Consider the following 18,299-nt stretch of genomic DNA (forward strand, 5'->3'; position numbering starts at 1 on the left):
ACACACACACTGGACAAACACACACATACACAAACACACTTGGGAAACACACACACACACACACACGAGACACACACACACACACACTGAACACACACATTGGACACACACACAAACACACTGAACACACACACACACTAGACACACACACACTGGACACACACACACTGAACATACACATGCTGAACACACACACACACACACTGGACACACACACTGAACACACACTGGATACACACACACACACACACTAGACACACACACACAATGGACACACACACAAACAGTGGACACACACACTCTCACACACTGGACACACACACACACACTGGACACACACACACACACTGGACATACACACACACACACACACACACACACAGGACACACACACTGGACACATTTCCATGTGTAGGATTTTGATGAAAGGAAATCCCATATAGCCTACTGGACAGGACTTTGCTATGGCATCTTCTGTTTGGGTGTCTCAGGTCAGGTCTGAGCCATGATCAGAATGTTTCTCTGTGTCTATTTCCAGCCCTGCCATTTCTACCTGTCCTGATCTAGTGTTTCACCCCTGACCTCCTCACACCGTCTCACTGTCCATGTCTGCTTTTAGCTCCCACCTCTACTTCACTGTGTTATAATGGACCTTATGCATGTTATGTCACCTCTGTAACCAGTTATCAAACATACTGACCTTTCTGACCCTATCCCATGGCCCTACTTTCTAGAAATGAACATTTAAATTCCTCTATGAGTTTTGTTTTGTGTCCATTTACTTATGTATTTGTTGTATATTGGGGTTGTGCTGCAGAGCATCATGGGGTTTTGTATGTGTTGAGATGATCACGTTCCAGATAAATGGTTGAACTGATTCCTGTCTCCCGTCTTATCATTATTGAATTGTTGTACAGAAGTGGTTATGAAACCCACGAGACATAACAAAAGATTGGTGATGAGTAAGTCTGAATCTACAGGAACTATTCTGTCTGGAAGAAGTGGGTTTTTACAACTGTTTAAAACTGTTATTTTCTGTGGTCCAGTCTAGGCTAATGTTAGCACAGTGTATTGATAGCAGAGGCAAGTGCATAGTCCAGCTAGCTAAGAGAGAGTTAACCAGTGGTGTAAAGTACTTTAGTAAAAATACTTTAAAGTACTACTTAAGTAGTTGTTTTGGGGGTATATGTACTTGACTTTACTATTTACATTTTTGACTACTTTTACTTTTACTTCACTACATTCCTAAAGAAACTAATGTACTTTTTACTCCATACACTTTCCCTGACACCCAAAAGTACTTGTTACATTTTGAATGCTTAGCAGGACAGAAAATGGTCCAATTCACACACTTATCAAGAGAACATCCCTACTGCCTCTGATCTGGGGGACTCACTAAACACAAATGCTTTGTTTGTAAATTGTCTGAATGTTGGAGTGTGCCTCTGGCTGAACGTACATTTTAAAAACAAGAAAATATTCAACTGTGAAGACAAACCTTTTAATTAAATCTGCTAAATGAGCGAACTTAGGAGGAAACGTCAGTGAGTGAAGTGAATGAAGATCATGTGACTGAGGAAAATATTGCTTTGGTTGAGGACAATATTGAAGTGAGTGACAATCAGGAGCTTATTGAGAAACGAAAAATGGCTGGAATTGTTGGAAACATTGGACAGTTTGATGAAAGTATTGAGCAGTGGAGCTCATATACAGAACAGACATGGATGAGGACAACATTGTGCCTACATGTTTTAGTGTAATGGGGCCAAAGACATTTAATTTACTAGGCAGCCTGCTACAGCCAGACAGAACAGGTAATAAGACGTATGGGGATATTGTGGAGATACTTAAAGGACATTTTTCACCAGAACCACTAGTTAATGCTGAAAGGTTCAGGTTCCACAGGAGACATCAGGAAGAGGGAGAATCAGTAACAATGTTTGCTGCTGCATTAAAGAAACTACCAGAACACTGAGTTTAATGCTGTTCTAAATGACATCATTAGAGACAGACTAGTATGTGGGCTACGGAGTGAAGCTACACAAAAGAGACTGTTGACTGAAAGTCATCTGACCTTGGCAAAGGACATTGAAATCAGTGTGTCCATGGAACTAGCTGCTAAAGAGGATCACCAGTTGAGTTCATCAGGAATTTAGTGGGTTCATCTAACAATCCTAATCACCAGCTGATACATTGTAATCACCTTACACCTAGAAAACATAATTTAATGAAAATCTTAACCTCTCTGTGTGATCTATGTAATCAAGGTGCCTTGGGCTCCTTTAATCATATGTACTGGGAGTGACCAGGGGACATTGTTTGGGAAAGTGATACCCTCTGTCTTATCTGCTGTAGTGGATATCCTCATACTTTGTTCCCCAAAACTGTTATCACTTAATGATAATTCACCACTATCATTACAGAAAAGACGTTTAATGTTGTCAGGTTTGACAGCAGCTAAAAATACAGTGGGGAAAAAAAATATTAAGTCAGCCACCAATTGTGCAAGTTCTCCCACTTAAAAAGATGAGAGAGGCCTGTAATTTTCATCATAGGTACACGTCAGCTATGACAGACAAAATGTGAAGAAAAATCCAGAAAATCACATTGTATGATTTTTTATGAATTTATTTGCAAATTATGGTGGAAAATAAGTATTTGGTCACCTACAAACAAGCAAGATTTCTGGCACTCACAGACCTGTAACAACTTCTTTAAGAGGCTTCTCTGTCCTCCACTCATTACCTGTATTAATGGCACCTGTTTGAACTTGTTATCAGTATAAAAGACACCTGTCCACAACCTCAAACAGTCACACTCCAAACTATACTATGGCCAAGACCAAAGAGCTGTCAAAGGACACCAGAAACAAAATTGTAGACCTGCACCAGGCTGGGAAGACTGAATCTGCAATAGGTAAGCAGCTTGGTTTGAAGAAATCAACTGTGGGAGCAATTATTAGGAAATGGAAGACATACAAGACCACTGATAATCTCCCTCGATCTGGGGCTCCACGCAAGATCTCATCCCGTGGGGTCAAAATGATCACAAGAACGGTGAGCAAAAATCCCAGAACCACACGGGGGGACCTAGTGAATGACCTGCAGAGAGCTGGGACCAAAGTAACAAAGCCTACCATCAGTAACACACTACGCCGCCAGGGACTCAAATCCTGCAGTGCCAGACGTGTCCCCCTGCTTAAGCCAGTACATGTCCAGGCCCGTCTGAAGTTTGCTAGAGTGCATTTGGATGATCCAGAAGAGGATTGGGAGAATGTCATATGGTCCGATGAAACCAAAATATAACTTTTTGGTAAAAACTCAACTCGTCGTGTTTGGAGGACAAAGAATGCTGAGTTGCATCCAAAGAACACCATACCTACTGTGAAGCATGGGGGTGGAAACATCATGCTTTGGGGCTGTTTTTCTGCAAAGGGACCAGGACGACTGATCCGTGTAAAGGAAAGAATGAATGGGGCCATGTATCGTGAGATTTTGAGTGAAAACCTCCTTCCATCAGCAAGGGCATTGAAGATGAAACGTGGCTGGGTCTTTCAGCATGACAATGATCCCAAACACACCACCCGGGCAACGAAGGAGTGGCTTCGTAAGAAGCATTTCAAGGTCCTGGAGTGGCCTAGCCAGTCTCCAGATCTCAACCCCATAGAAAATCTTTGGAGGGAGTTGAAAGTCTGTGTTGCCCAGCGACAGCCCCAAAACATCACTGCTCTAGAGGAGATCTGCATGGATGAATGGGCCAAAATACCAGCAACAGTGTGTGAAAACCTTGTGAAGACTTACAGAAAACGTTTGACCTGTGTCACAAATAATCAGCCAAGACCTCAGAAAAATAATTGTAGACCTCCACAAGTCTGGTTCATCCTTGGGAGCAATTTCCAAACGCCTGAAGGTACCACGTTCATCTGTACAAACAATAGTGCGCAAGTATAAACACCAGGGGACCACGCAGCCGTCATACTGCTCAAGAAGGAGACGCGTTCTGTCTCCTAGAGATGAACGTACTTTGGTGCGAAAAGTGCAAATCAATCCCAGAACAACAGCAAAGGACCTTGTGAAGATGCTGGAGTAAACAGGTACAAAAGTATCTATATCCACAGTAAAACGAGTCCTATATCGACATAACCTGAAAGGCCGCTCAGCAAGGAGAAGCCACTGCTCCAAAACCCCCATAAAAAAGCCAAACTACGGTTTGCAACTGCACATGGGGACAAAGATCGTACTTTTTGGAGAAATGTCCTCTAGTCTGATGAAACAAAATAGAACTGTTTGGCCATAATGACCATCGTTATGTTTGGAGGAAAAAGGGGAACGCTTGCAAGCCGAAGAACACCATCCCAACCGTGAAGAACAGGGGTGGCAGCATCATGCTGTGGGGGTGCTTTGCTGCAGGAGGGACTGGTGCACTTCACAATATAGATGGCATCAAGAGGAAGGAAAATTATGTGGATATATTGAAGCAACATCTCAAGACATCAGTCAGGAAGTTAAAGCTTGGTCGCAAATGGGTCTTCCAAATGGACAATGACCCCAAGCATACTTCCAAAGTTGTGGCAAAATGGCTTAAGGACAACAAAGTCAAGGTATTGGAGTGGCCATCACAAAGCCCTGACCTCAATCCTATAGAAAATGTGTGGGCAGAACTGAAAAAGCGTGTGCGAGCAAGGAGGCCTACAAACCTGACTCAGTTACACCAGCTCTGTCAGGAGGAATGGGCCAAAATTCACCCAACTTATTGTGGGAAGCTTGTGGAAGGCTACCCGAAACATTTGACCCAAGTTAAACAATTTAAAGGCAATGCTACCAAATACTAATTGAGTGTATGTAAACTTCTGACCCACTGGGAATGTGATGAAAGAAATAAAAGCTGAAATAAATCATTCTCTCTACTATTATTCTGACATTTCACATTCTTAAAATAAAGTGGTGATCCTAACTGACCTAAGACAGGGAATTTCTACTAGGATTAAATGTCAGGAATTGTGATAAACTGAGTTTAAATGTATTTGGCTAAGGTGTATGTAAACTTCCGACTTCAACTGTATCTATAAAAGTGCTGATCCAATGAGGCGTGGTGGTTGACAACATATTTTTTGCTGCTGTCAAACCTGACAACATTAAACGTCTTTTCTGTAATGATAGTGGTGAATTATCATTAAGTGATAACAGTTTTGGGGAACAAAGTATGATGATATCCACTACAGCAGATAAGACAGAGGGTATCACTTTCCCAAACAATGTCCCCTGGTCACTCCCAGTACATATGATTAAAGGAGTCCAAGGCACCTTGATTACATAGATCACACAGAGAGGTTAAGATTTTCATTAAATTATGTTTTCTAGGTGTAAGGTTTACCCTGTGTATGAGATTAAAATGTATCAGCTGATGATTAGGATTGTTAGATGAACCCACTAAGTTCCTGATGAACTCAACTGGTGAGCCTCTTTAGCAGCTAGTTCCATGGACACACTGATTTCAATGTCCTTTGCCAAGGTCAGATGACTTTCAGTCAACAGTCTCTTTTGTGTAGCTTCACTCCGTAGCCCACATACTAGTCTGTCTCTAATGATGTCATTTAGAACAGCATTAAACTCAGTGTTCTGGTAGTTTCTTTAATGCAGCAGCAAACATTGTTACTGATTCTCCCTCTTCCTGATGTCTCCTGTGGAACCTCGACCTTTCAGCATTAATTAGTGGTTCTGGTGAAAAATGTCCTTTAAGTATCTCCACAATATTCCCATACGTCTTATTACCTGTTCTGTCTGGCTGTAGCAGGCTGCCTAGTAAATTAAATGTCTTTGGCCCCATTACACTAAAACATGTAGGCACAATGTTGTCCTCATCCATGTCATTTACAAGAACAAAATATTCAAACCGTTCTGTAAATGAGCTCCACTGCTCAATACTTTCATCAAACTGATTTTCACTCACTTCAATATTGTCCTCAACCAAAGCAATATTGTCCTCAACCACAACAATATTTTCCTCAGTCACGTGATCTTCATTCACTTCACTCACTGATGTTTCCTCCTAAATTCGCTCATTTAGCAGATTTAATTAAAAGGTTTGTCTTCACAGTTGAATAAATGTCCTATCCTTTAATCACTGTATGTTCCTCCCCTTTAATCACGTTGTTTTCCCGCTCCGATGTCCGTCTCCAGTCCTTTTCTGCCGTCCATGATGATGTTAACTCCAGTGGTGGAAAAAGTACCCAATTGTCATGCTTGCGTAACAGTAAAGATACCTTAATAGAAAATGACTCAACTAAAAGTGAAAGTCACCCAGTAAAATACTAATTGAGTAAAAGTCTAAAAGTATTTGGTTTTAAATATACTAAAGTATCAAAAGTAAATGTAATTGCTAAAATATACTTAAGTATCAAAAGTAAAAGTACAAGTTTAAATAATTTCAAATTCCTTACATAAAGCAAACCAGACGATTTTCTTTTTTTTAAAATGTACATTCAGCCAGAGGCACACTCCAACACTCAGACAATTTACAAACAAAGCATTTGTGTTTAGTGAGTCCCCCAGATCAGAGGCAGTAGGGATGTCCTCTTGATAAGGGTGTGAATTGGACCATTTTCTGTCCTGCTAAGCATTCAAAATGTAACGAGTACTTTTGGGTGTCAGGGAAAATGTATGGAGTAAAAAGTACATTATTTTCTTTAGGAATGTAGTGAAGTAAAAGTAGTCAAAAATATAAATAGTAAAGTCAAGTACAGATACCCCAAAAAACTAATTAAGTAGTACTTTAAAGTATTTCTACTTAAGTACTTTAAACCACTGGTTAACTCTCTTTCTTAGCTAGCTCGACTATGCACTAGCCTCTGCTATCAATACACTGTGCTAACATTAGCCTATTCTGTACCCCAGAAAATAACAGTTTTAAACAGTTGTAAAAACCCACTTCTTCCAGACAGAATAGTTCCTGTAGATTCAGACTAACTCTTCACCAATCTTTTGTTATGTCTCGTGGATTTCATAACCACGTCTGTATAACAATTCAATAATGATGAGACAGGAGACAGGAATCAGTTCAACCATTTATCTGGAACGTGATCATCTCAACACATACAAACCCCCATGATGCTCTGCAGCACAACCCCAATATACAACAAATACATAGATAAGTAAATGGACACGAAACAAAACTCATAGAGGAATTTAAATGTTCAGTTGTAGAAAGTAGGGCCATGGGATAGGGTCAGAAAGGTCAGTATGTTTGATAACTGGTTCCAGAGGTGACATAACAAGCATAAGGTCCATTATAACACAGTGAAGTAGAGGTGGGATCTAAAAGCAGACATGGACAGTGAGACGGTGTGAGGAGGTCAGGGGTGAAACACTAGATCAGGACAGGTAGAAAAGGCAGGGCTGGAAATAGACACAGAGACACATTCTGATCATGGCTCAGACCTGACCTGAGACACCCAAACAGAAGATGCCATAGCAAAGTCCTGTCCAGTAGGATATATGGGATTTCCTTTCATCAGAATACAACACATGGAAATGTGTCCAGTGTGTGTGTGTATGTGTGTCCAGTGTGTGTGTGTGTGTCCTGTGTGTGTTTGTCCAGTGTGTGTGTGTGTGTGTGTGTGTGTGTGTCCTGTGTGTGTGTCCTGTGTGTGTGTGTGTGTTCAATGTGTGTGTGTCCAGTATGTGTTTGTGTTCATAGTGTGTGTGTTCAGTGTGTGAGTGTGTGTGTGTCCAGTGTGTGTCTGTCCAGTGTGTGTGTGTGTGTGTCCAGTGTGTGTGTGTGTGCGTGTGTTTGTGTGTATCCAGTGTGTGTGTGTGTGTCCAGTGTGTGTGTGTTTCTGTCCAGTGTGTGTGTGTGTGTGTGTGTGTGTGTGTGTGTCTAGTGTGTGTGTGTGTGTCCAGTGTGTGTGTGTGTGTGTGTGTGTATGTGTCCTGTGTGTGTGTGTGTCCAGTGTGTGTGTGTGTCTAGTGTGTGTCTAGTGTGTGTGTGTGTGTGTGTGTGTGTGTGTGTGTGTGTGTGTGTGTGTGTCCAGTGTGTGTTTGTATCCAGTGTGGGTTTGTCCAGTGTGTGTGTGTGTATCCAGTGTGTGTGTGTCCAGTGTGTGTGTGTATCCAGTGTGAGTGTGTGTGTACAGTGTGTTTGTCCAGTGTGTGTGTGTGTGTGTGTGTGTGTGTGTACAGTGTGTGAGTGTGTGTCCAGTGTGTGTGTGTGTGTGTGTGTGTCAGTGTTACCATGGTTATTATTTACAGGGACACTGAGTCCCCATCATACCAAACCCTAAACCCTGGATAGAGGGGCTCAGTGAATGTGGAGTGGAATGTGTTCAGGTGGGTCAGTGTGTCAGAGGAGACTCTGTAGAAGGACAGAGTGCCGGCTGGCCAGTCCAGATACACTCCTACTCTGTGGGAGCTGGAGGAGGGGACGTCTATGGTAGTGGACTTCTTATTGTGACAGGCAGAGTAACGGTTGTCAGAGCAGAACAGACTCCAGGACTTGTCATTGGCTCCAAGCCAACAGTCATCACCCCCTCCTCTCCTGCTGATTCCTTTATATGCCACTCCTATATCAGCCCCTCTCCCACTCCACTCTACCTCCCAGTAACAGCGCCCAGTCAGACCCTCTCTACACAGAACCTGTTCCCAGACCTCAAATCTCTCTGGGTGATCAGGATACGGCTGCTTCTCTCTCCTACCTGTCACCTTTCTGTTCTCCTCAGACAGAGAGAGGAATCTGTTTACTGTGTTTAGGTCCAGTGTGAGATCACAGACATCTGATGGATGAAACCAGACACAATATTAGAAATCATCATCATTCACATTAGAATATTAACTCACTTTTCACTAATTCATTTAATGTAGATGTTTCTAGGTATCAAAAGGAGAAGTTAAGGTAACTTGAGACTTGTTGAATGATCATATGTTATACTGTATGGTAATATAAAACGCACTTATTCCCATTAATTACACACACCCACACACACACACACACACACACACACACACACACTGGACACACACACACACACACACATTTCTAAAGTAACCCAAACATGCCACACACACACACAGACACACACATTGTCAAAGCAACTCTTTGTAAACTTTGGTGTCCCTGATTTGTGCTTCTGTAGAACTACAGCTGATATTTAATATGAACAAGTAAGTAATGATGGTGGTCTTTGACTTTGACTTCACTTGAATTAAGACTTATTCTTAGTCATATTCTCCACAGCAGTCAACACTCACATTTTCTAAGTCCAGGTTTCATTGTGTTCTCTCCACCATGTTCCACACTGTAGCGGTAAGCAGAAGAACAGACAGTCATTGAGGGATACACCTGAACTCACACACACACACACACACACACACAAACAGCATATAACTTTGTGTGTGTCTAGTGTGTACAGTGTTTGTGTGTGTGTGTGTGTGTTTGTGTCCTTTGTGTGTATGTGTCCAGTGTGTGTGTGTGTCCAGTGTGTGTGTGTGTGTGTGTGTGTGTCCAGTGTGAGTGAGTGAGTGTGTGTGTCCAGTGTGTGTGTGTGTGTGTGTGTGTGTGTGTGTGTGTGTGTGTGTCCAGTGTGAGTGAGTGAGTGAGTGAGTGAGTGTGTGTCCAGTGTTTGTCCAGTGTGTTTGTGTGTGTGTCCTGTGTGTGTGTGTGTGTGTGTGTGTGTGTGTCCACTCTGTGTGTGTGTGTGTCTGTCCGGTGTGTGAGTGTGTGTGTGTGTGTGTCCAGTGTGTGAGTGTGTGTGTGTGTGTCCAGTGTGTGTCCAGTGTGTTTGTGTGTGTATCCAGTGTGTTTGTGTGTCCATTGTGTGTGTGTGTGTGTGTGTGTATGTGTGTGTGTGTGTGTGTGTCCAGTGTGTGTGTTTGTCCAGTGTGGGTGTGTGTGTGTGAGTGTGTGTGTCCAGTGTGTGTGTGTGTGTGTATGTGTGTTTGTCCAGTGTGTGTGTGTTTGTCCAGTGTGTGTGTGTGTCCAGTGTGTGTGTGTGTGTATGTGTGTGTCCAGTGCGTGTGTGTGTGAGTGTGTGTGTGTGTTTGTGGGTCCAGTGTGTGTGTGTGTGTGTCCCGTATGTGTCCTGATACAAATGCACACACACACACTGGACACACACACACACACACACACACAAACACACACACACACACACACACACACACACACACTGGACGGACACACACACACACACACACACACACACACACACACACACACACACACACACAGTCTTTATATAACTTAGTCCAAGTGGTGGTCAGAATGTTTGTCTTAACTAGCCTGATAACTCCAACATGTCTGATATGAACATTGACATAAACCCTCTACATACTTGAGTTTCTCCAGTCTGCAGTGTGGATCCTCCAGTCCAGCAGAAAGCAGTCTGACTCCTGAGTCTCCTGGGTGATTGTAGCTCAGATCCAGCTCTCTCAGGTGTGAGGGGTTTGACTTCAGAGCTGAGACCAGAGAAGCACAGCCTTCCTCTGTGACTAGACAGCCTGACAGCCTGCAAAGAGTCAAATCATGTTAAAACCACACTGCTATTCTTTGGTGGTGAAAATAGTGGCAGTATATTTTTTTCACCGTTTAGAAATGAAAGCACTTTATTTATCTAGTCCCCCATTTGAATAAGTCATAAGTATTCTGACCAGTATTTGGTCCCATATTCCTTACCTGCAGTGATTACATCAAGCTTGTGATTCTACAAACTTGTTGAATGCATTTGCAGTTTGTTTTGGTTGTGTTTTGGGTTATGTTTTGCCCAATAGTAACTGAATGGTGGATGATGACTGGAGTAATTTTCTGTCTAAGTGAGTAGATAACATGTTTCTAAACACTACTGAATTAATCCTGATGATGACATGATTAAGACAAATCATGAATGAATCATGAATAATAATGAGTGAGAAAGTTACAGAGGCTACAACAAAACATGCTAACCTCTCACCATTACCAATAACAGAGGGGGTATGATCCTTGTTCCTCTGTAACTTTCTCATTCATCATCATTCACGATTCATTCATGATTATTCATAATCATGGTATCATCCACATGAATGTAGAAGTGTTCAGAAACATCTTCTATTCTTCCTGACAATACAAGTCAAGTGACTCCAAAATGACAGGACATTATTCAACTTTCAGTTTCTATTGGGAAAAACATCATCCAAAACACAACCAAGACAAACTGCAAATGCATTCAACAAGTTTGTAGAATCACAAGCTTGATGTAATCACTGCAGGTAAGGAATATGGGACCAAATACTAAACTTATGACTACTTTAATACAATATAAGTGAATATGTCCAAATTATTACAACTTCTTCAAATGGGAGAACTAGACACATAAAATGCTTTCATTTCTAAACGGTAAAACAGATATGTATGAAAAACCTAAAATAAAAGGTGACATTCTGTACTGTTGCCTAATATGAAACATTATATCTCAAATCCAAAATGCTGGAGCATAGCACCAAATTTAAAACTGTAAGCTTAACTGTCCAAACACATATGGTGTGGACTATGTGTGCCTGGTAAACACATGTGGATCTGGTGAACAGTTATCACTTGTTGACCAACTACAGGAATACTGACCTCAGAGTCTCCAGTTTACAGTGGGGATTCCCCAGTCCAGCAGAGAGCAGCTTCACTCCTGAATCCTTCAGGTCATTGTTACTCAGATCCAGCTCTCTCAGGTGTGAGGGGTTTGACCTCAGAGCTGAGACCAGAGAAGCACAGCCTTCCTCTGTGACTAGACAGCCTGACAGCCTGCAAAGAGTCAAATCATATTAAAACCACACTGCCTATTCTTTGGTGGTGAAAATAGAGTGGCAATATCTTTTTTCAACATATTCAGATATATCAGTGTCCTGAAACCTGCCATATCTATTCATAAATTAATGAATGTTTCATTATTAGAAATGATCATATATTGATTGTAGAGAGAAACATGTATAGTACATATATTTGAGTAGACTGACCAGACTAGTTTAAAAAGCAGTATCAGTCAAAAGACAGACAGTGAGGTATCAGATTTAGATTGTATTGAGTATACAGTCCACACTATATCTATTTTCACAGTAAAGCTAACATTTTAAATGTGGCTCTGTACTCCAGCATTTTGGATTTCAGATGAAATGTTTCATATGAGGTGACAGTATATAATGTCACCTTTAATTTGAGGGAATTTTTATACATATCTGTTTCACCATTTAGAAAAATAAAAGCCCTTTATGTATCTAGTCCCCCCATTTGAAGAAGTCAAACATATTCTGACCAATTCACTTATAGTGTATTACAGTAGTCAAAAGTTGAGTATTTGGTCCAAACTCGTTGGTTGCATTTGCAGTTTGTTTTGATTGTGTTTTGGGTTATGTTTTGCCCAACAGTAACTGAATGGTGGATGATGACTGGTTTAATTTCCTGTCTAAGTGAGTAGATAACATGTTTCTAAACACTACTAAATTAATCCTGATGATGACATGATTAAGAAAAATCATGAATGAATCATGAATAATAATGAATGAGAATGTTACAGAGGCTACAACAAAACATGCTAACCTCTCACCATTAACCTCAAATAAAAGGTGACATTCTGTAATGTCATATAATATGAAACGTTTTATCTCAAATCCAAAATGCTGGAGTATAGCACCAAATGTAAAACTGTAAGCTTAACTGTCCAAACACATATGGTGTGGACTATGTGTGCCTGGTAAACACATGTGGATCTGGTGAACAGTTATCACTTCTTGACCAACTACAGGAATACTGACCTCAGAGTCTCCAGTTTACAGTGGGGATTCCCCAGTCCAGCAGAGAGCAGCTTCACTCCTGAATCCTTCAGGTCATTGTTACTCAGATCCAGCTCTCTCAGGTGTGAGGGGTTTGACTTCAGAGCTGAGACCAGAGAAGCACAGCCTTCCTCTGTGACTAGACAGCCTGACAGCCTGCAAAGAGTCAAATCATATTAAAACCACACTGCCTATTCTTTGGTGGTGAAAATAGTGGCAGTATATTTTTTCTACATAATAAGATATATCAGTGTCCTGAAACCTGCCATATCTATTCATAAATGAATGTATCATTATTAGAAATGACAAATTATCAAAGTATTGCTTGTAGAGAGAAAAATGTATAGTACAAATATTTGAGTAAACTGACCAGAGCAGTTTAAAAAGCAGTATCAGTCCAAGACAGACAGTGAGGTATCAGATTTAGATTGTATTGAGTATACAGTCCATACCATCTCTATTTTGACAGTGAAGATAACATTTTAAATGTGGCTCTGTACTCCAGCATTGTGGATTTGAGATCAAGCGTTTCATATGAGGTGACAGTATATAATGTCACCTTTTATTTGAGGGTATTTTAATACATATCTGTTTCACCGTTTAGAAATGAAAGCACTTTATGTATCTAGTCCCCCCATTTGACGAAGTCAAACGTATTCTGACCATTTCACTTATAATTCATTAAAGTTGTCAAAAGTTGAGTATTTGGTCCCAAACTCGTTGGTTGCATTTGCAGTTTGTTTTGGTTGTGTTTTGGGTTATGTTTTGTTGAATAGTAACTGAATGGTGGATGATGACTGGAGTAATTTTCTGTCTAAGTGAGTAGATAACATGTTTCTAAACACTACTAAATTAATCCTGATGATGCCATGATTAAGAAAAATCATGAATGAATCATGAATAATAATGAGTGAGAAAGTTACAGAGGCTACAACAAAACATGCTAACCTCTCACCATTACCAATAACAGAGGGGGTATGATCCTTGTTCCTCTGTAACTTTCTCATTCATCATTATTCACGATTCATTCATGATTATTCATAATCATGGTAGCATCCACATGAATGTAGAAGTGTTCAGAAACATCTTCTATTCTTACTGACAATACAAGTGAAGTGACTCCAAAATGACAGGACATTATTCACCATTCAGTTTCTATTGGGAAAAACATAATCCAAAACACAACCAAGACAAACTGCAAATGTATTCAACAAGTTTGTAGAATCACAAGCTTGATGTAATCACTGCAGGTAAGGAATATGGGACCAAATACTAAACTTATGACGACTTTAATACAATATAAGTGAATATGTCCAAATTATAACGACATATACAAATGGGAGAAATAGATACATAAAGTGCTTTCATTTCTAAACAGTAACACAGATATGTATGAAAATATCCTCAAATAAAAGGTGACATTATATACTGTCACCTAATATGAAACATTTGATCTCAAATCCAAAATGCTGGAGTATAGCACCAAATGTAAAACTGTAAACTTCACTGTCCAAACACATATGGTGTGGACTATGTGTGCCTGGTAAACACATGTGGATCTGGTGAACAGTTATCACTTGTTGACCAACTACAGGAATACTGACCTCAGAGTCTCCAGTTTACAGTGGGGAATCCCCAGGACAGCAGAGAGCAGCTTCACTCCTGAATCCGTCAGGTCATTGTTACTCAGGTCCAGCTCTCTCAGGTGTGAGGGGTTTGACTTCAGAGCTGAGACCAGAGCAGCAAAGCCTTCCTCTGTGACTAGACAGCCTGACAGCCTGCAAAGAGTCAAATCATATTAAAACCACACTGCTATTCTTTGGTGGTGAAAATAGTGGCAGTATATTTTTTCATTCATACCAGTGTCCTGAAACCTGCCATTTATATATTATTATTAGAAAAAAATCATAATATTGCTTGTAGATAGAAAAATGTATAGTACAAATATTTGAGTAGACTGACCAGAGCAGTTTAAAAAGCAGTATCAGTCAAAAGACAGACAGTGAGGTATCATATTTAGATTGTATTGAGTATACAGTCCACACCATATATAGTTTGACAGTGAAGCTAACATTTTAAATGTGGCTCTATACTCCAACATTTTGGATTTGAGATCAAATGTTTCATATGAGGTGACAGTATATAATGTCACCTTTTATTTGAGGGTATTTTAATACATATCTGTTTCACCGTTTAGAAATGAAAGCACTTTATGTATCTAGTCCCCCATTTGAAGAAGTCATAAGTATTCTGACCAATTCACTTATAGTGTGTTAAAGTAGTCAATAGTTTAGTATTTGGTCTCAAACTCGTTGGTTGCATTTGCAGTTTGTTTTGGTTGTGTTTTGGGTTATGTTTTGTCCAATAGTAACTGAATGGTGGATGATGACTGGAGTAATTTTCTGTCTAAGTGAGTAGATAACATGTTTCTAAACACTACTAAATTAATCCAGATGATGCCATGATTAAGAAAAATCATGAATGAATCATGAATAATAATGAATGAGAAAGTTACAGAGGCTACAACAAAACATGCTAACCTCTCACCATTACCAATAACAGAGGGGGTATGATCCTTGTTCCTCTGTAACTTTCTCATTCATCATCATTCACGATTCATTCATGATTATTCATAATCATGGTAGCATCCACATGAATGTAGAAGTGTTCAGAAACATCTTCTATTCTTACTGACAATACAAGTGAAGTGACTCCAAAATGACAGGACATTATTCACCATTCAGTTTCTATTGGGGAAAACATAATCCAAAACACAACCAAAACAAACTGCAAATGCATTCAACAAGTTTGTAGAATCACAAGCTTGATGTAATCACTGCGGGTAAGGAATATGGGACCAAATACTAAACTTATGACTATTTTAATACAATATAATTGAATATGTCCAAATCACCTAATATGAAACATTCTATTTCAAATCCAAATTGCTGGAGCATAGCGCCAAATTAAAAACTGTAAGCTTCACTGTCCTAACACATATGGTGTGGACTAAGTGTGCCTGGTAAACACATGTGGATCTGGTAAACAGTTATCACTTGTTGACCAACTACAGGAATACTGACCTCAGAGTCTCCAGTTTACAGTGGGGATTCCCCAGTCCAGCAGAGAGCAGCTTCACTCCTGAATCCTTCAGGTCATTGTTAATCAGATCCAGCTCTCTCAGGTGTGAGGGGTTTGACTTCAGAGCTGAGACCAGAGAAGCACAGCCTTCCTTTGTGAGTCCACAGAATGAAGAGATCATCAAGATTTCACAAACACACTGTTAATTTAACACCAGTAGTGTAGAAGGACAATGGCAGATGCATTTGGTTTATTCTCTTAAACAACATATAGATTCATCTTCAGTCTCCTAGAATTGTATGGTCATATTGTCATACTAATCTGAACACCAATGCACTGATTCAGTAAGTTTTTCAATGTAATACTATATATTATATACATATTATAATACATATATTTCTCTAAACTGAATATTTCTTCCTGATGATTAGTTCTTAAATGTCATTTTATGTACTCACAGAGCAGCTCTGGAGGCTTTGACCATTGGCAGCAGCCTCAGAAGACCTTCCTCTGATCTGGAGTATTTCTTCAGGTCAAACACATCCAGCTCCTTTTCTGAAGTCAGCAACACAAAGACCAGAGCTGACAACTGTGCAGGTGACAATTTGGCTTCTGAGAGACTTCCTGATCTCAGGTAGCTTTGGATCTCCTCCACTAGAGAATGGTCAGTCAGTTCATTCAGACAGTGGAACAGATTGATGCACCTCTCTGGAGAGGGATTCTCCCTGATCTTCTCCTTGATGTACTTTACTGTTTTTTCATGGCTCTGTGAGCTGCTTCTTGTCTTTGTCAGTAGACCTCGTAAGTGCTTCTGATTGGACTCCAGTGAGAGGCCCAGAAGGAAGCGGAGGAAAAGGTCAAGGTTTCCCGTCTTACTTTGTAAGGCTTTATCCACAGCACTCTTGTAGAAAGTAACTTCAGGCTTGTCTCTGAATAGCACAAAAAAGTATTTGGACAATGATTGAGGTTCATCCATTAGATTTTCATTGTTGTTGATGAATGAGAGGAACACATATACAGCAGCCAGAAACTCCTGAATGCTCAGATGCACGAAGCAGTACACCTTGTCCTGGTACAGCCCACATTCCTCTTTAAAGAGCTGTGTGCACAATCCTGAGTACACTGAGGCTTCATTGACATCAATACCAGCCTCTTTCAGGTCTTCTTCATAGAAAATCAGATTGCCATTCATAAGCTGTTGAAAAGCCAGTTTTCCCAGTGACGGAATGCTCTCTTTATTCCAGTGTGGACCTGTCTCTTCTTTCCCAAGATACTTTTCATTCTTCTGTTTGGTATGAAACTCCACAAGGTGTGTGTACATCTCAGTCAGAGTCTTGGGCATCTCTTCTTTCTTGTCTGTACTCAACATGTGTTCAAGGACTGTTGCAGAAATCCAACAGAAGACTGGAATGTGGCACATGATGTGGAGGCTCCTTGATGTCTTTATGTGTGAGATGATTCTGCTGGCCAGGTCCTCATCACTGAATCTCTTCCTGAAGTACTCCTCCTTCTGTGGGTCATTGAACCCTCGTACCTCTGTCACCTGGTCAACACACCCTGAAGGGATCTGATTGGCTGCTGCAGGTCGGGTAGTCATCCAGAGGAGAGCAGAGGGATGCAGATTTCCCTTGATGAGATTTGTCAGCAGAACATCCACTGAGGTTGACTCTGTGACGTCACAACAGATCTTGTTCTTCTGGAAGTCTAGGGGCAGTCGGCACTCATCCAGACCATCAAAGATGAACAGAACTTTGTACTTGTGGTAGTTGGAGATTCTTGATTCTCTGGTTTCGATTGAGAAGTGATTGAGAAGTTCAATCAAAGTGTGTTTTTCACCATTCATCAAATTCAGCTCCCGAAAAGGGAATGAAAATACAAATTGGACATCCTGATTTGCTTTTCCTTCAGCCCAGTCCAGAATGAACTTCTGCACAGAGACTGTTTTTCCAATGCCAGCGACTCCCTTTGTCAGCACAGTTCTGATAAGTTTGTCTTGTCCAGTTAAGGGTTTGAAGATGTCGTTACATTTGATTGCAGTCTCTGGTCTTGCTTGTTTCCTGGTTGTTGTCTCAATCTGTCTCAGCTCATGTTCATTATTGACCTCTCCTGTTCCACCCTCTGTGATGTAGAGCTCTGTGTAGATCTTATTGAGAAGTGTTGGGTTTCCTTGTTTAGCGATCCCCTCAAATACACATTGAAACTTCTTCTTTAGATTAGATTTGAGTTCACGTTGGCAAATCACAGCAAGCTCATCTGAATAAAGAAATAACACAGAGGATATTAATATTACGTCTGTTTTTATGCCTACAGTATTGTGGGACTGTGTTATAAAGTTGTACATGATAATAATTCATTCTCTTAACTGACAGTATAAATGTGTAAATGTTTTCATAATGCATTCCACACTGGAGTGACTGATTATATCTCTCTCTT

At 40.5% G+C, this 18,299-nt stretch overlaps 2 protein-coding genes across 5 annotated transcripts in view; one reads left to right on the forward strand and one right to left on the reverse strand.

The window, feature by feature from the left end:
- The window catches only part of LOC311125782 (uncharacterized protein), a 130,844-nt gene that overhangs the window by 25,557 nt on the left and 86,988 nt on the right, over positions 1-18,299 (forward strand). The gene's annotated exons all lie outside the window — the stretch shown is intronic.
- LOC311125780 (NLR family CARD domain-containing protein 3-like) lies at positions 12,787-18,120 on the reverse strand. 3 transcript variants are annotated; one of them, XM_084199812.1, is made up of 4 exons: positions 16,325-18,120; positions 15,869-16,013; positions 14,390-14,563; positions 12,787-12,941 (listed from the first exon to the last, which is right to left on the reverse strand). In XM_084199812.1, the coding sequence occupies exons 1-2, from the start codon at positions 17,707-17,709 to the stop codon at positions 15,947-15,949; spliced, it is 1,452 nt and encodes a 483-aa protein (XP_084055938.1). In that variant the 5' UTR covers positions 17,710-18,120; the 3' UTR covers positions 12,787-12,941; positions 14,390-14,563; positions 15,869-15,946. The 3 variants fall into 3 exon arrangements, with proteins under 3 accessions (XP_084055938.1, XP_084055940.1, XP_084055939.1); XM_084199814.1 differs by having other exon boundaries at positions 15,869-16,017; XM_084199813.1 differs by lacking the exons at positions 12,787-12,941; positions 14,390-14,563 and having other exon boundaries at positions 15,817-16,013.

Source organism: Coregonus lavaretus (genome assembly GCF_964263955.1).
Source record: "Coregonus lavaretus genome assembly, contig: HAP1_SCAFFOLD_461, whole genome shotgun sequence".
NCBI lineage: Eukaryota > Metazoa > Chordata > Actinopteri > Salmoniformes > Salmonidae > Coregonus > Coregonus lavaretus.